This window comes from Girardinichthys multiradiatus, chromosome 24, assembly GCF_021462225.1.
Source record: "Girardinichthys multiradiatus isolate DD_20200921_A chromosome 24, DD_fGirMul_XY1, whole genome shotgun sequence".
NCBI lineage: Eukaryota > Metazoa > Chordata > Actinopteri > Cyprinodontiformes > Goodeidae > Girardinichthys > Girardinichthys multiradiatus.
The window spans coordinates 16284056-16302656 of NC_061816.1; the positions used below are offsets into that span (position 1 = coordinate 16284056).

Genomic DNA, 18601 nt, shown 5'->3' on the forward strand with positions numbered 1-18601 from the left:
AATCGTTATTTAATCAGCTGACCTGTGATGAGCAGAAACAGGTCAGGGAGAGGCAGCGCTGCACTACTAATTAAATGGAATGAATTATGTTTTAAATAAAATACAGTGAATAAAAACAAGACAGATGGACAAAAACTCAAGACCCCACATTTGTTCATCCGCCAGTTGGGTCTCATCCCAAACTGTGCCATCTCATTAAGAGGATTTTAAATTGTAGGAGAGAGATGACAGCAATGTTAAGTGTTTTTGAACCTTAGTATATCTTTACTTTATTCTGCTTGGTAGCCCATAGTCACTTTCCTCTAATCCACATGAAAATCTCGTGTCAGGTATTTAATCCTCTGCTCTTCCTCTCTGTCAGATCCTGGTTCACTTGGGCCTGCTCACCAAGGAGTCAGGCTTCAAGATAGCAGAAAACGCCTTCAGCGGTGGCCCGTTGGGGGAGTTGGTCCAGTGGAGTGATCTCATAACCACGCTGTACCTCCTGGGCCATGATGTTCGCATCTCAGCATCCCTGGCTGAACTCAAAGAGTCAGTAGTCAACACACTTCTGTTTTTAAGTTAAAGTCTGATGCAGTGCTGTGATGTAGCTCACAATACTATACAGTTTCTCCTTTGGGTGTCCTTTGTTTCTAAAAGCACAGGTATTTTATTAAAGATTCATTATTCTCAGAGACAACATGATTTGAATCACTCTTTGTTTATGTTTGCTCTATTTGGCCAAGTGTAATAAATTAAACAAATGCAGATTTAGGTGCACCCAGGTTTGGTTTAGAGTAAAAGTTGTTGGATATTTGTGGTTCTGTTTACTGTAGAATTAAGAAGAAATCAAAAATCATGATTATTAAAAGATGAATATATTTTCCATTCTAAGATTTCAACAAACAAAAAAAACTCCACATGCATCAACTGGCTTTGCTGGAGGGCCAAATATGCACCATTCGTTAAACAGCTTCAGGAGCTTCACAAAATCAGTCCAGGGGCCAAAAATGACCCCCGGGCCACACTTTGGAGCCTTCCTGAATTTATTGACATTGGCTTTCTGCATTTAAAGGCAGTTTATTGAAATGAAATGGTGAAACCAGAAGCTGCCTCCTTTTTTTCACTGCAACCTTTACTCCGCAGGATCATGCGTAAGGTGATGGGTAATAAATCTAGCTGCCCCACCCAAGGTGATAAGGTGGTGGAGCTCATTTACATCGACATCGTGGGTCTCACCCAGTTTAAGAAGACCCTAGGGCCTTCCTGGGTCCACTACCAGTAAGTCCTTAATTCTTATTGATTTTGACCTTTCTTCTATCATTAAGTAAGGCAGCAAATTATCTAGTACTTCACTTTATAAACTTTTTCACATTTTGTCACATTACAGCCGCAAACATTAGATTCTTGAACTTTTTTGATCTAAAACTGGGCTGTTTAAATGAACTGAGTAATGATGCTGTAGGAGTGCAGCTATGATCTGGGAACACAGACCTCCACCCACCGCGACAGCAGAGTCCAGAGTGGGATTAAGACTGTACAATCAGACCAGAACGGCATTAATCTCAGACTGTTTTATACTGGTTATGGTTTAAAATCCATGCCCTTCCACGCCAAATGGTGTAAAAATGTCTTCGTACAATGGATTTTGCTTAAGGTGCTGACCTTGGACTGCAGCAGAAAGAAAAAAGAAGAGCTCTGATCTGCATTGCAGTTGGCAATCTAAAGACATAATTTATAACACTGTAATTGTGATTAAGCTCTGTAACTGACTTTTCAACCCAGAAAAAGTTTGTAATAATGTAACGGCTCTTTTATGGTTGAAGCCTATGAAATAAATACAGGTCCTTCTCAAAATATTAGCATATTGTGATAAAGTTCATTATTTTCCATAATGTCATGATGAAAATTTAACATTCATATATTTTAGATTCATTGCACACTAACTGAAATATTTCAGGTCTTTTATTGTCTTAATACAGATGATTTTGGCATACAGCTCATGAAAACCCAAAATTCCTATCTCACAAAATTAGCATATCATTAAAAGGGTCTCTAAACGAGCTATGAACCTAATCATCTGAATCAACGAGTTAACTCTAAACACCTGCAAAAGATTCCTGAGGCCTTTAAAACTCCCAGCCTGGTTCATCACTCAAAACCCCAATCATGGGTAAGACTGCCGACCTGACTGCTGTCCAGAAGGCCACTATTGACACCTTCAAGCAAGAGGGTAAGACACAGAAAGAAATTTCTGAACGAATAGGCTGTTCCCAGAGTGCTGTATCAAGGCACCTCAGTGGGAAGTCTGTGGGAAGGAAAAAGTGTGGCAGAAAACGCTGCACAACGAGAAGAGGTGACCGGACCCTGAGGAAGATTGTGGAGAAGGGCCGATTCCAGACCTTGGGGGACCTGCGGAAGCAGTAGACTGAGTCTGGAGTAGAAACATCCAGAGCCACCGTGCACAGGTGTGTGCAGGAAATGGGCTACAGGTGCCGCATTCCCCAGACCTGGGCTACAGAGAAACAGCACTGGACTGTTGCTCAGTGGTCCAAAGTACTTTTTTCGGATGAAAGCAAATTCTGCATGTCATTCGGAAATCAAGGTGCCAGAGTCTGGAGGAAGACTGGGGAGAAGGAAATGCCAAAATGCCAGAAGGCCAGTGTCAAGTACCCACAGTCAGTGATGGTCTGGGGTGCCGTGTCAGCTGCTGGTGTTGGTCCACTGTCTTTTATCAAGGGCAGGGTCAATGCAGCTAGCTATCAGGAGATTTTGGAGCACTTCATGCTTCCATCTGCTGAAAAGCTTTATGGAGATGAAGATTTCATTTTTCAGCACGACCTGGCACCTGCTCACAGTGCCAAAACCACTGGTAAATGGTTTACTGACCATGGTATCACTGTGCTCAATTGGCCTGCCAACTCTCCTGACCTGAACCCCATAGAGAATCTGTGGGATATTGTGAAGAGAACGTTGAGAGACTCAAGACCCAACACTCTGGATGAGCTAAAGGCCGCTATCGAAGCATCCTGGGCCTCCATAAGACCTCAGCAGTGCCACAGGCTGATTGCCTCCATGCCACGCCGCATTGAAGCAGTCATTTCTGCAAAAGGATTCCCGACCAAGTATTGAGTGCATAACTGTACATGATTATTTGAAGGTTGACGTTTTTGTATTAAAAACACTTTTTCTTTAATGGTCGGATGAAATATGCTAATTTTGTGAGATAGGAATTTTGGGTTTTCATGAGCTGTATGCCACAATCATCTGTATTAAGACAATAAAAGACCTGAAATATTTCAGTTAGTGTGCAATGAATCTAAAATATATGAATGTTAAATTTTCATCATGACATTATGGAAAATAATGAACTTTATCACAATATGCAAATATTTTGAGAAGGACCTGTATATCTTAGGAATCTTACCACAAACGTAATGTATGCTCCATTCCAACTTGAAGTGGGTGAATGATCAACAATCCTGGGCTTGTTTGTTTTTGTCTGAGGATGTAAAATGTTCTGACTTTGCTAGTTAAATTTCTACATAACGGTTTCATGAGACCGTTAGTGTCTCAGTTCGTCTCCATGGAGACGCTTAAGGCAGAACTCAGTGCTTCATTTTGTTAAATTTTTGCCCTAAGGTTGGAAAGTTTTATCAATGTATTTGAATTCAAACTCTGTAAAATACTGTCTAAATGTGAACAGAGAAGATGAGCTGCGAGTATAAAGTGGGAGATGACTGAAACAAGATGCTGGGGATATTCAACCAATGAGAAATGCTTAGCTTCCTCCAACTATAAATCTCCACCTTTAGTTAATTGATGTACAAATGATTCCATTGGAGCTGGGGATCTCTACAGCTCCTGCAGAGTTACCATGGGAATCTTAGCTAATTCTCTAATTATTGCCTCCGCTGCCTGCGGACGATCAGATATTGATATGTTTGTAGTTGGCTTTTGGATTTTATTCAAGATTATCAAATTAAAAAGGGTTTATTACAAGTACAGACATTTTACACATTTTCATTGTAATGTTCTTTTCCTTTCCCTTCATAATTGTGCTCTACTGTTCGTCTTTCATAACATCCAAATAACACAAATGTTTTCCTTTTAATGTAACATGTAAAAAAGTTCAAGGGTTGTAAATACTTTTGCAAGGCTTTAAAGGTCTTTAAACCATGTGCTCTGTTTGCCATCTGTGGTTTAACCGTTGCAGTCATGTAGGCACATGTTGCAGGGAGGACGTTTGTCTGATACTTGATGGGACAATAGGTCTATTTTCTGCTCATACATTACTGCAATGTCCCAAAAGGCCCAAGGTCTACCTTTTGTTTATTATATTGTAACTGGCCGAGTCTATTCTCTGAGTGCCCCATTGAGGACTGTAGATTAGGTCGTCTTGATTTGTTTTGAAAAAGCTCCCGTCAGCTTCTCCTGACAGGAAAAGAGGGCGAACAATAGGTCCGGGGGCACTAACGGCCCCCGTTGGTTCCTCTTTGCTTGTCACCAGCTTTTGTTTCCCTTCGCAGTAACACTTTAAACTCCATCTGGTAGCTCTGTGCCCAAAAGACATTAATTTGCCTCAGGCGTAGTGAGTCGCCCAGTTAGTGTTTTTCTGCATTATTTTCCCCTACTGTTGTTACACATTCATATCTGAGCACTTAATGCCAAATTAAGCTTTTTATGTGTTTTTATGAAAGAAGTGAAGAGCTGTTGGAGATGTTATCTTCTCGTTCTTTTTACGCAGTATGAAAACCAAGTGTTCCTCTATTGCTGTTCTATTATAGTGTCTTCAGTTAAAAGTAAATAACTTTTTTTATAATTCGTTATACAAATCACAGCTTTCTTCAGCTTGCATTGATTAATTACCAAGGTGTTATATTAAAGAGGAAAAGGGAGTGTTTTATTTATAGGATCCCATTTTTGTGCCCAACAATAAACCCTGTAATCATTGCTGCCCTTTGCCCAGGTTCTGTATGCACACATATCCAATCTAAATTTTAGATAAATACATGCCCTCGTACTCGTCGTCTTCCGCTTATCTGGGACCGGGTCGCGGGGGCCGCAGACTCAGCAGAGACGCCCAGACGTCCCTCTCCCCAGACACCACCTCCAGCTCCTCCGGGGGGAGCCCAAGGCGTTCCCAAGCCAGCCGAGAGACATAGTCCCTCCAGCGTGTCCTGGGCCTCCTCCCGGTGGGACGTGCCCGGAACACCTCCCGAGGAAGGCCTCCAGGAGGCATCCGGTATAGATGCCCGAGCCACCTCAACTGGCTCCTCTTGATGTGGAGGAGCAGCGGCTCTACTCCGAGCCCCTCCCGGATGGCCGAGCTCCTCACCCTATCTCTAAGGGAGTGCCCGGCCACCCTACGGAGGAAGCTCATTTCAGCCGCTTGTATCCGTGATCTCGTTCTTTCGGTCATGACCCAAAGTTCATGGCCATAGGTGAGGGTAGGAACGTAGACCGACCGGTAAATTGAGAGCTTTGCTTTTCAGCTCAGCTTTCTCTTCACCACAATGGACCGGCACAGTTCCCCCATTACTGTGGCAGCCTCACCGATCCGTCTGTCGATCTCCTGCTCCATTCTTCCCTCACTCGTGAACAAGACCCCGAGAACTTAAACTCCTCCACTTGAGGCAGGAACTACCCTCCAACCTGAAGAGGGTCGTATCCCTGCGCCTTCGGGTTGGGGAGAGGTCTCCGACCATCATTTCAGCCTACGGGCCGAGTGGTAGTACTTCGAGGATCTCCTCAATCCTGCCATCACGCATTCCGTGGTGGAAACAGAGGCTGGGGACTCGGGGTTGGACTCTTTCATCACCCAGGCTGAAGTCACCGAGGTGGTTAAAAAGCTCCGCGGTGGCAAGGCTTCGGGGGTGGATGAGATCCGCCCTGAGTACATCAAGTCTCTGGATGTTGTGGGGCTGTCATGGTTGACACGCCTCTTCAACATTGCGTGGCGGTCGGGGACAGTGCCTCTGGATTGGCAGACTGGGGTGGTGGTCCCCCTTCATAAGAAGGGGTACCCGGAGGGTGTGTTCCAACTACAGGGGGATCACACTCCTCAGCCTCCCTGGTAAGGCCTACGCCAGGGTATTGGAGAGGAGAGTAGGAGAGTCCGACCGATAGTCGAACCTCGACTTCAGGAGGAGCAGTGTGGTTTTCGTCCCGGCCGTGGAACACTGGACCAGCTCTATACCCTCTACAGGGTACTCGAGGGTTCATGGGAGATTGCCCAACCGGTTCACATGTGTTTTGTGGACCTGGAGAAAGCATTCGACTGTGTCCCTCGTGATGCCCTGTGGGGGGTGCTCCAGGAGTATGGAATCGGTGGCTCTTTATTAGGGGCCATCTGGTCTCTGTACAAGCGGAGAAGGAGTTTGGTCCGCATTGCCGGCACTAAGTCAAACCTGTTCCCGGTGCCGGTTGGACTCCGGCAGGGTTGCCCTTTGTCACCGGTCCTGTTCATAACTTTTATGGACAGGATTTCTAGACACAGCCAAAGGCCGGAGGGGGTCTGGTTTGGGGACTAGTGGATTTCGTCTCTTTTTCTTGCGGATGACGTGGTCCTGCTGGCCCCCTCTAGCCAAGACCTACAACATGCGCTGGGGCGGTTCGCAGCCGAGTGTGAAGCGGCTGGGATGAGGATCAGCTCCTCCAAGTCCGAGGCCATGGTTCTCGACCGGAAAAGGGTGGCTTGTCCTCTTCAGGTTGGAGGGGAGTTCCTGCCTCAAGTGGAGGAGTTTTTGCTGAGTTTAAAATACATGCCCTATCAAACTTTATTCCTTGTCCAACTGATCATCTGTCCATCTTTGTTTTCATTTATTGGTCCATCCATTCTTTCATCTATCTATACTTTCAGCAACCATCCGTCCATTCTTTGATTGATTCGTCTATCCATTCTTTCTGCCATCCTTCAGTTGATCCATTCTTTCATCCATCCATCTCTTCATCAAGAATCAGAATCTGCTTTATTTCGCTTTAAGTTTGTACACACAAAGAAGGAATTTGACTTTGGTGCCACTTTGCTCTTAATGAAGAAATTTTAAATATAAATATATAAAAAGAAAATTTGTATTTTAAATGTATATCGGTGTTTTTTACAAAAACAGAAGTGTCGAAGGTTGAATTGGTGCAAATATGCATGGTATCGATATGTCTGGGCACTCTGTTAAGTGTTCCTCAGAGAGACAGTCTGGGGGGATGAGACTGTTTCTGTGGCTCAGTAGTGCTGACTTGAAGGTAGAAGCCTAAATAGTTTGTGTGCAGGGTGTGTGGGGTCTGCCGAGATTTTAGCTGCTCTTTTCCTGGCCTGTATAAGTTCTGGATAGAGGGAAGGTCAGCTCTGATGATTGTCTCTGCAGACCTGATTGTTCGTTAGACTTTGTGGATGAGCCAAACCACACTGAGATGGACTAAGAGAGGACAGACTGAATGATGGCAGTGGAGAAGATGACCAGCAGCTCCTGTCAAAGGTTGTATTTCTTGAGTCGCAGCAGGAAGTACAGTCTCTGCTAGGCCTTCTTCTGTACATTATATGTATGAACAGGTTAAGCTCCTGGTGATTCTGACCACACCAGTGGACCAGGTATGCAGACTCATCACTGTCCTGGAACAGACCAATAACAGTGGCGTCATCTGCAAAGTTCAGAAGTTTCACAGAGTTTGCTGAGTTGCAGTCATTTGTGTCCAGAGAGAAGAAGAGTGGGGAGAGAACGCACCCCTAGGGGGCACCCAGCTTCAGAGATTTGTTGAAGATATAAGTGAAGATGGGAGCCAGTTGCATAACGCTGAGGCACAAGGGGTGACGTTGTTAGGTCCTGGAGCTTTTCTGATCTTTTGATGCTGAAAGAGCATTTACGTCTTCCTCTGGGATCTTGAAACCAGGCAGGGGGGTGTGAGGAGAGGGGGATGCTTGGTGTATGGGGAGTTTTTGTGTCGGAGCGATATGTGGACAAGTTGGTGGGAGGTGCTAACGGCTGCTTTTCAAACCTGCAGTAGAAGCTGTTAAGGTCACCTGCCAGATGAGGATTCTCCTCATGGTGGGGGGGACGGGCTCCTGCAGGCAATGAGGTTTCTCAGACCACTCCAAACTGCATCTGGGTCGTTAGCTGAGAAGCTGTTTTTTTAGCTTCCCTCTGGAGCTTCTCTTAGCTGCTCTCCTTGGTCAGTATTTTCCTGGCCTGCTTATACAGGGCCTGGTCCCCACTGCTGTAAGCCTCCTACTTGTTCCTACGCAGCATCCTCAGATGTGAAGTGAACCATGGCTTATTATTGTTGTATGTGTGAAAGGTCTTGGTCTGCACACACATGTCCTCACAAAAAAAATACAAAAGAAGAAACGGTTTCAGCAAGTTCATTCACGTCAGTGGCTGAAGCTTCAAAAACACTCCAGTTGGAGCAATCAAAGCAGATGTTACAGGCCTGCTTTGACTGCTCAGTTCACATCCTGACAATCAAAACCACAGGCTCAGAAGTTTTTAATTTCTGCCTGTATGTTGGACTGAGATGAAGCAGACAGCATCCATCCATTCTTTTATCTACCTGTCCGTCCATCCTTCCTTCCTTCATTCTGCTTTATTCTACCCTGAAGTAGTTTTTCCAAAGAGCAAACTAAAGCCATTTGTTCTCTTTTATCAGATTTTTCTTTGGAAATTGAAACCCTCTTTTGCATCAGCATGGCTTCAGAAAATGAGATTACATTGTAATTGCGCAGTATGCCAAAATGAAACAGAAAATCCATCTTATATCTGCAGAAACTATCCAACATCAGCTCTGTTAGCTGGCTAAATATGCATATTTCCAACTGATGCATGAGAATGAGAAAATTGAATCAGGTGTAAATATCTACTGTAGCTCGTACAATTTAAAGATACTTTAAAGAACCTCATGTTGCCTTTTTATAAGTGCAGCATCTTTGTCAGCTCACATCCCATGTGGAAATACTTTCATTAGGAAACTACATTGTTCTCGTGCTTCCCCTTTTCAAAAACAGCCAAATATTTTGCTCATGAGGCTGTGATTGAAAAATAACTGAAAGTATTCAGATGTGATTAGTTGATTAATAAAATTTTGTTTTTTGAAAACAAACCATGAACACTGTCTGAAATCCAAACAGTCTCATTTAGAAAAGAGAAGAGTTCTCATGTGGTGATGCTGGGTCAGGTTTCCATGACATGTTGACACATTGTGGAAACAGGGCAACCTTTTGTATTTAATAGTCGTTGTTATGCACAATTCTTTAAGGATCACTTCAGCTGAATTACATTGTAGAGTCATCTTTAGAAACAGTCTTTTTTCAGGCTCAGATTGGTTAAATCATCAAGTGTCACGATGTACTTGGTGGTTTTCAAACGCCTCGTTAGGATTCCCCCAACTCAGGAATCTGCGCATAGCCACAGTTTTATCGCGTTAAGGCTCTAGCGGCTCATCCCCATCTGTTCAGGGTCTACCTACCAGGGACAGATGAGGCTTGTTTGTCTCTGGAGTGACTGGAGATAACATGTGGGCATGCTGTTTATGTTCTACTTTCAGTAGAAAATTCCCTCCTGGAGAATCTGTTTCACCAGCTCCTTGCTCTCCCAGGGCCTTCCCACAGTTCACACAGCCAGATGTGTAGCATCAGAGTAGGTGGACTATCACTGAAAAACAACATATTTTTTGGTGAAGAAACTGATAGGTAATGCTACTAACTTGTATCTTAAAGAGTTTCTTCTACATAACATTTTGTTCCTTTGCATGGACAGAGCCATCATATGTGAACAGCTATGGAGATGCATACATGCGTTGGTCATTCTCAACACAGATTGGAGCAGGCAAGATTTATTCAAATGATCGTCTAGAAAGCAAGAGTGAGTAACATTGAATGAGTCTGAAAATGCAGAGGGTAGAGTTACAGGTCAGCAACCAGCTTAAGATTCCCATCCCTGGATATGGTCTCATTAATTTTGTGCTGTGACCTTTAGGTTTGCCACGATGCTCACTCAGCAGTGTTCTCATCACTGGCCTGCACTATCAGACTAGGACAACAAAGACTTATTGTTGTTGCATGATTTCTCTCCTTTGGTGTAATAAGTTGATTTCCTTTGTGTCTTAAATGATAATTCAAAAGACACTGTTTAAATCTTTTCGCTGTTGAGGTAGCTGTTTTTTTTCTGCCTTGTAGTAACAAAAGTGCTTGCAGTAAATGGATATTTTCTCACATAGATATTATGGCCAAAGCTTTATCTAAAAACTCAAAATATACATTTCCAGTGAGAAGTTCACATACATTTATGGTAGATATGATTGCCATGTAATGTTTTGTAATGGTTTATTTAAACTGTTCTTTTACTACAGCTTGGTTTGGTGCCAAAGTCAAAGCCTGCTAACATTTGATCACTTGCACAGTTCTAGTTTCTGTCAGCAGCTTAAATTTCTGTGATTTCTTTATTTTTTGCTCCACAGGTGCATGCTGCGTGTGCTGGATTCCTTTGGTACGGAGCCAGAGTTTAACCACGCCCACTACGCCCAGTCAAAAGGTCATAAGACGCCGTGGGGGAAGTGGAACCTCAACCCACAGCAGTTCAACACCATGTTCCGTAAGTGTGCCAATTGCCAGCGCCGTGGTTCCTACACGGTCTGGAAAAATCTGGAAGGGTCTGTAATTTGTTTTAAGTTTTATCTAGGTCTGGATAAGTATGGAAAAATGAATGGAGAAAAAAAATTGTATTTTAGACTATTCCATTCATCCATCCATCCATCCTTTTTAGATTCAGTATTTACGTCCTGACCTGTATGTAATTATCTGTAGAAAATCTACTGCACAGTTTTTATATTCATAGCTCTAAATTGAATTTTTAAACTTGGTAAATTTGATTGTGGAACATTCAGGAATTTTAAAATGACCATTGTGTAGGAATGATTCAGCTCATAATGGTCCTCAAAGCTGCAGCAGTCTGTAAAGGGTTTTTGTAGATTTTAAGATATTTTGCATGATTCCAAGTTTTCTGTTCTAAGAAAAGGTCTCATTTCGTCTGAATTTTGACCAATAAATACATTGTTTTTGATTTTTTTTTAAAAAGGCAAAAGATGGATAAAATCCAGCAGAGCACCACTAATAGAATATCATCAAGAAGATTGGCAAATAGGAGATCAGACTCTCAGCTCCTCTTTTTACTGTGATTATGAATGTAGGACATAACGGTTTTATAGCTCCATGTTGTTCAGGGCTTATACTGTAAAATCACTCTTCCAGGTTAAATCAACCCCATTTCCTGATGCAGATGAGAGGCCATGTTTTAAGGAGGAAGCAAGCTAGCACCCTGGGGTACTGACCTTTTCCCCATGGCTAAGAAAAAGTGAAATGTTACCCCTGCTATTCCAGTTTGCGGGGTGAAGCCAGGTGCTTTGCAGAATCCAACCGCACCTGAATAGGCCCTTTGTCAGCTGAATAGGGTATGTCTTTCTCATAAAACACTGGGGCTTTTGAAGAGGATCTAGCTAAGAGGCGCTAGGTTAGATGATATCTCGGGTGAAACAAGTGCACTGTGGTTTGGCCAAGTGTTAAAACTCCAAAGCAGCATCAGTTCCAGGCACAAGACATTGGGGATTGTTTTTCCTTTCTGTTCTGTGCTGCACAACACCTTACCTTTTGGCTGAAGATTACATGAATGCATTATATTTTTACAGTGAAGTCATCTTTATTTGTAGGATGACATTTTGGGTCTGAGTGAACTGCTTTTAGTTATCAGATCTGCCAAGTCTACCGTGTCTCACTTTTATAGTTCCTAGTAAAAGTATTAATACCCTTGAACTTTCTGACATTTGTCATCATGTGACATCAATAAACATGTATTTTATTGGGATTTTTAATTCAATGAGTTTTGCTTTTAGTCAACCTTTCAGCTACACAACCAGAACTGAAATAAACAATGGACATTCCAAGCCATCCATTAGATATAGATTTGGCAATTGATTAATTTAGTGCCAGTAAAATAATTCATTCTGGTTCATTTGTTGCAATTAGGTTTTGCTCCATAAATCACTGAGTTCAGGGAATTGAGACTGCGTGGTCTCTGGTCAATAAGACAAAACTGAGCTAAATTGACCTCATTAATCTATATCTGAGTTGGATTTGCAACTAGGTTTTTCTGCTGTTCACTTTGTGGTTGGTTTTTTGAATAAGTCTTAGTTTTCTGTCAGGAGCCAAGAGTGAGGCAAAGCGATCTATGAAAAAGTAGTTTGGTTTTACAGAAGTGCTTCATCAGCTGCTGTTTTGCTTAAAGTTATTTTAATTTGTTCTAAAAAATCTAATTTCTTGGTTATTTGCTGCTTCTAATCCCTTCCAGAGATGGAAAAGAGCACAACTAAGAGGTTCAGTTGAAAGCAGCAGAGTATTTATCCGTCAGGCTTTTGGCAGCTGTTATCATGCTGGTGATCTGCCAGTCTGATTGTGCCTGGAAAGCTTTGATTGATTGCATTGCTGGGACACCTTTTCACTTAGGTTTTTCTGCTTTTTTTTTTGTCTTTGTGGGATTGTAAAGTTTGTGTGAAATTGTAACTGTTCTCTCCAACACATCTTTTAAAAGTAGTTTTTTTTATATATTTTTAGACTTTTTTTGTTTGTTTATTTCACATCTAGCTGGAGACTGAAAAATGAACGTTTCCGGTTTGAAAATCAAGGCACAGTGAAAGTATAAATTGGGAGGGTTATAATGGATCCAACATGAACCTGCAACCTTTGTAACATTTGGAACATCTATGCCTGAGCACCTCTTACTTTGTTTCTAACTTGTTTCATTTGAAACAGCTGCTCCATTTGACAAATTTAAACGACTGAACAAAATTAAAGCCCTAACGCTGTTTTCTAGGAATGCTGTAGAACAAGGGTGTCCAAAGTTGGTCCTCGAAGGGCAGTGTCCTACATGTTTTATGTTTCCCTGCTTTCACACACCAGATTCAGGTGATTGCAGTTCAGCAACAGCCCTGTAGAAGACATCAATGGAAATTAGATGTGGTGAAGCAGGGAGACATTTAAAACATGCAGGACACTGCCCTTCGAGGACTGACTTTGGACACTGCTGCTGTAGAAACAACAAACTGCTTTTTAGGACCCTGCTGTACTTGTACAGGTAGTCAGGACATGACACAGCTCCTCCACCACTGCAACCGATTGTTTAAAGGCAGCATTAAAGGCTAATTATGGCCAGAGAGAGATGTCCTAAACTGAAGATTATTGATAACCCTGCTGCTCCGCTCAGGCTGATCATGTTGTGCCTTGTTTACTCCCAATTTAGCAGAGGAAGTTCAGGCTTTATTGCAAAGCAAATTTGTCTCCCGACTCACAAGCTCATCAGTAGCAACAAAGCAGCTGCTTCTGCAGCAGCGCCGTCCTCCCAGGCTGTTTGTTAGCTAATAGTGATTGAAGCTGTAGCAAGCTGAGTGACATTTTGAGTGGCGGCTCTAGTGGGAGAGGAGGCATCTGTTGCCAAAAGCATCAAGAGGCCAGAGCGTTAATTACCAGCCTGTCCTGTTTACACAGCCAGTTTGGTATGCGAGTGCTAACGTAGCCTCTTTATAGTACGCAAAGCACATCTGCCTTCTAACCAGCAATATTTGTGTTGTTTGAAAGATCATGCAGGCAAGGATTACAGTGGAACAGCTTTGCTTTTATGATATTCGGCACCTTGCTGGTGTTCCATCACAGAAATAAATTACACCTATCCAGTCCAAACAGGAGACCACGGGGAAAAGACATATGGAGAAAAAAGGAGGCGGAGAACATGTGTCTTAACTAAATTTGTAACTTACTTATAGATGAACTGTTGCATGATGACATGTCACCCTCAAATGTAAGATGTTTTTTAGCCAACCAACTCTGATCAGCTTCCTGGTCACTGCTCAAGAAAAGCCTCCCCACAACATAATGCTGCCACCACCATGTTTCACTGTGTGGTGTAATGTAATAAAATGTGAAAAGGGTATGAATACTTTAGCAAGACACAGTACATGTCATCAGTTGTGATATTACCTCTTGGTTGTTTTTCTCAAATTTGTGATTTCCAGTTGGTGTTTCTGTTTCTTTGCCTTTGTTGTATTGTGAGGCGTCATTCTACATCTTACAATCCAGCAGGTATTTATGGAGGCTGTTTTCACATGGCTCCTGCTCACACTGACACCTCACAAAGATCTGCTGATATCCTCCCAAGTGCTACTCCCACGTTCCTGTTCCCTCCCACACACTCCCCATGTAAAGTTGGACCAACTGTGCGAAGCGGTAGAAGATTTGAATACTTTGGATCATATTTGCAAGCGAGACATAATCTTGTTTTTGAGCATAGTTTTATGCTTTTTGTCACGGTGTAAAAACATACTTACTCCTAGGAAGTTATGCAGTAAGATGTAGAACATGATAAATCTCCATTTATGCGATATGTTCAGATTGCACATTTCTGACATTCTTGAGTAACTGCTCAGTCTGGTGACCTCATTTACTGTGAAGAGAGCCTTTCTTTCAGTGTTTACCTCTAGGTGTTTACCCAGGGCCAATTTAACTGCTTGGACAGATCAAACACTACTTTTGTCACATTCCAGCCAACGCCTCAGCTGAAAAATAACTTTATTACTGCTGAACTGTTCAACTTTAACACCGCTTCATTGTTTCTGCTGTTTGGTCTGGTGCGAGGTCTGGATTGCTCTTATCCTGGTTGCCATCATGTGTTAAAATCCCAACATTCAGAACATGAGATTTGTTCTCCACCATGATGAGTGCTGGAGTTGGACTTGCTTAAGAGATGAAATGAGCTCCCTGAACTCCTCCCTTATTTATTAGTTGGCGAAGAGTCTTACCCCCTCCGGACTGATTGGCTGCAGTTTGGCTCTGTGGTTTTAAAGTCGTGGTGAAAAACAAGCTCTGACCGCAGCAACTCCCTGAAGCTCAGCTTCCTTTTCCGACGGCAGTGTTTATCTGCACCTCTCGTACACGGCAAGGTTTTTATTTGAAGTGATATCATCAGGCTGGTTTCACTCTTGACTGGTTCTGTTCTGACTGCAGTCCAGACACTTGTCTGCAGATTTGTTTTACAAGACAGATGGGAGCGAGGTGAGGCGCTGCCAGCTTCGGGTACCACACTTGACCTGCTCATCTTGTGGTTCCCATAGTTACCGGTCATTGCTTGGCACTCAGAAATTGAGTGTGTTTATGGAGCAGCCTTCATGTCCCTTTGAGTTTATTATCTGTACTAAACTGTTCAGCTAAAATGGATTTTAGAGTTTACACAATTTTGTCTTTTAATGAGTTTATTTTAGGAAGAAACATGGCTGAATGTATAAAATCATTTCTTGTTTTACTACCAAAAAAATACTTTTTAGACAATTTCTGTTCGGCTACTGGAAGTCTCATAGAAATTCACATTGTTTTCTCTTGTTTTTCTGTCACAGCTCACACCCCAGACAACAGCTTTTTGGGCTTCGTTGTGGAGCAGCACCTCAACGCCAGCGATATTAGGCACATCGACGACATCAAGAGGCAGAACCAGTCACTCGTCTACGGCAAAGTTGACAACTTCTGGAAGGTACTGTGAACTTTGCCTTATAACCAAAGCACACAGTACATTTTTCAAATCAAGAGATTTAAAGATTGATATTCTGTACTAGGAGAAAAAGGCACAACACCCTGCACACTGGTACCCCTGGTAAACAGCCTTACATGGATTTTAAAGCAGTAGCATAATTTTACAGAACATGTTTTTTTGAGGACATTTAATAAAATGCTACATTAAACAATATATTTTCCTGGTAAAATTGTTTGCTTTCTCTCCATTCACCTTTACAAACTCGCTCTCTAGCTCAGGGGATCTAAAAGTCCTTCTAATGACCTAGTTATTTGATTCAGGTTTGTTGAAGCAGAAAACCATTTAAAATTTCCAGGATACTGGCCTTTGAGGACTGGACTTATGCTTTCTTGTCTTCAGCTTACCCCACAGGCTTTTAAAGGATTTAGGTCTCAAGTGCCATCCAATAACAGTTTGCCATGACTGTCCACCAAATTTTTACTTAAATCGGTCTTGTATTTGCCATTGCAAATGCCAGAAACAGGCCCACAGCATTGCACATCCTCCACCGTACTTAACAATGGGCATGAGGTGTTTTTCCACAGTTTTCAAATGTCAACATACTTTGGTTTATGCTGAACCCAACTGGACTGAGTCTAGCTGAGAAGATCAATCTTTGTCTCATCTGACTAAAGCAGACTGTACCAGTAGAGTTTAGTAACCTCCTCATGTATGATTGTATGACATAAAATGCATTTTTTGTTTTTTGCCAGTAAGTTGATATCCCCCCACCCATTGGTTAAATAATGTGCTCTACTTAAAGGCCAGATTTTTCTAAACATTTTCATTATGTGAATGGAGTGTATAGAGGCAAATCCAAAAATACATCATATTTACACACCTATAGGGTTGCAACACATATAAGGAAAAAGGTCCTATGATTTTCACAGGAAAACTTATTAAAACTTCGGTTTAACTGCTCAAATCCCCCTCTGCTTATCATCCTCTCAGTGGAGTTTAAATGAATTCAGATTCACGCTCACACTGCAGCACAGAGGCTGGAGGATTAATGCATCCTAAACAAAAACAACTTAAAGACAGGGCATTGTCTCGCTGGCCATGGATGGTTGGATTACTGCCCGCGCCTTGATGAGCTTTCAGCCGACACATGTATGGTTTTTTACTGAGACTTGCTGACAGAGGAAATTAATGAAATTCTAATGGATGCTTCTTATAGCATGCAGGAACCCTCTATCATCTGTGGACTGTGTGACGGTAATGAAGAGTCGAGTTATTTTGTATTTCTAACTAGCTGAGTCACATATCTCCATTGTCCATATAGTGATGGGGTATGCCCTGAGAGAATCCATTAAGTCATGAAGTGAAATGAAACTGGGAACAAATTTATTATTAAAAATTATGAACTGAAGCGTGAATGAATCCACATTATGAGGGTATAAATGTGAAGGTGTTACTGTTTTTAAGGCACAGGCGGCTGCTGTGATTTCAGGTTTCTTTTAGAGTTGGAGTTTGAGCTGCTGTGTGCTATTCAATGAGGCTTTAAAGAGGGCAGACAGAGAGGGGGAGCCCATTGCTCACAGCAAGGGGCATTAGCTGCTAATCAGACTCCCGAGTGTGTTCATTACCACCTGCTTTTAATTAAAGAGCCATTTTAGGGCTGACTGATAACGAGCTGATAGACCGACTCGGTTTTCCTCTGTTGTCCCTTTTAGATTGTGCTAGTCTTAAATCTCTTTCTCTGCACTCCAGAGAGTTCATTTTGCTAACTTATGTGCATTTTTTAAAAGATGTACACTGGAAGATTGTAGAGAAGTGTAAGACCGCCACATGTGGGCTGGAAATGGTTTAGGAGGTTCTAAATCAGCTGTGGTTGTTAGTGAAACCGTTCACAGAGAGCGATACCATCAGAACAGTGAAAATATTCTGGTCTTGACAGAGTTCAGAAACAATACACCAACTACTTCAAGCTGTCAGAAACATTAGCTTTATTGGAGCACTTTTTACAGCCATGATGAGCAGAGGAGGAACAGCACTTCAAGCATTTTTTGCTGCATTTATAAAACCTCTTCCTGTCAGTTTAAACGGGAAGTAGTGGTTGCTGTGGTAGTGATCAGATTGTGGACACAGATTACATGTCACATTCTGTCTTAATACCGCTTAAGACCATCATTTGAGCTCTAACTTCGTTTTCTCCACAGACTGTTTGCATTTAAGTTATTAGGAGCTCCTAATCGTTGCCCATAATTTGGGAAAAGACAAAATCGTCTGTTTGGAAATATTTCCAGTCAAGAGGAGCTGCATTTATTACTCCTATTAAGGCTAATGCAGCTTTTTTTTTTTTTACTATTTTTTGGCTAAGCTTGGCACACTGTACGATTTTGAAATTGTACAGGACATAAACATAATAGGAGAATGCCAGACCACTTGACAAGTTCACAGAAAATGGTGATGAAATTAATGAAAGTAATAATGAAAGAGGTGATGGGGACAGGAGTTTTCTCAGCACATAGCAATACCTGCTGTTCTATTTGAAATAAAAGCAATAAGACCACTATATACATTTTAGTGTTATCATGACTCGTGTTGGTTTTACTCAGTTATCGAGAATCTCGTTCACAGAATGGATGTTTAGCTGAAAATGAACGTGTCTTAGTGAAGTAATAGACCTCAGACAAACTACAGCCTGTTTGGAGGCCCTCTCTCTCTGCCTGATCAGTATGCTCGGGAGCACAGGTGCAGCAGCCACATCCATCCTCCAAGTGTACAGAGAGAAACGCTGCGTGAAGCTGCCTGAGTAATCACCGAAGCTACACATACGGTCTTATTTTCACCCGTTTTTTTTCAGGACACATTTTTTGTGCCTTCTTAATCAAACACCAGTGCAGTCGGACGCCTAAATAGGAAGTAGTTTGTTTTTGATGAACCATGTTCTCTCGTTCTTTTCCTTTGGTTTACTAGAGCAGGTCCTCTGATGCAGAAATGTAAGAATCTAACTCCAAACTGCCTCAGGGTGAGAGTTATTTACAGACACACTGGAAAGCTCATAAATTGAATCTTGTGCTTGTTTA

At 42.2% G+C, this 18601-nt stretch overlaps 1 protein-coding gene across 2 annotated transcripts in view; it reads left to right on the forward strand.

Moving 5' to 3' along the window:
* Positions 1 to 18601, forward strand: part of mgat5 (alpha-1,6-mannosylglycoprotein 6-beta-N-acetylglucosaminyltransferase) — an 83492-nt gene that overhangs the window by 41092 nt on the left and 23799 nt on the right. For both annotated transcript variants that reach the window (XM_047355411.1, XM_047355412.1), the window contains exons 8-11: positions 362 to 531; positions 1126 to 1260; positions 10426 to 10559; positions 15400 to 15533. In XM_047355411.1, the coding sequence (XP_047211367.1) occupies positions 362 to 531; positions 1126 to 1260; positions 10426 to 10559; positions 15400 to 15533 (573 nt within the window). The remainder of the gene's footprint in view (positions 1 to 361; positions 532 to 1125; positions 1261 to 10425; positions 10560 to 15399; positions 15534 to 18601) is intronic.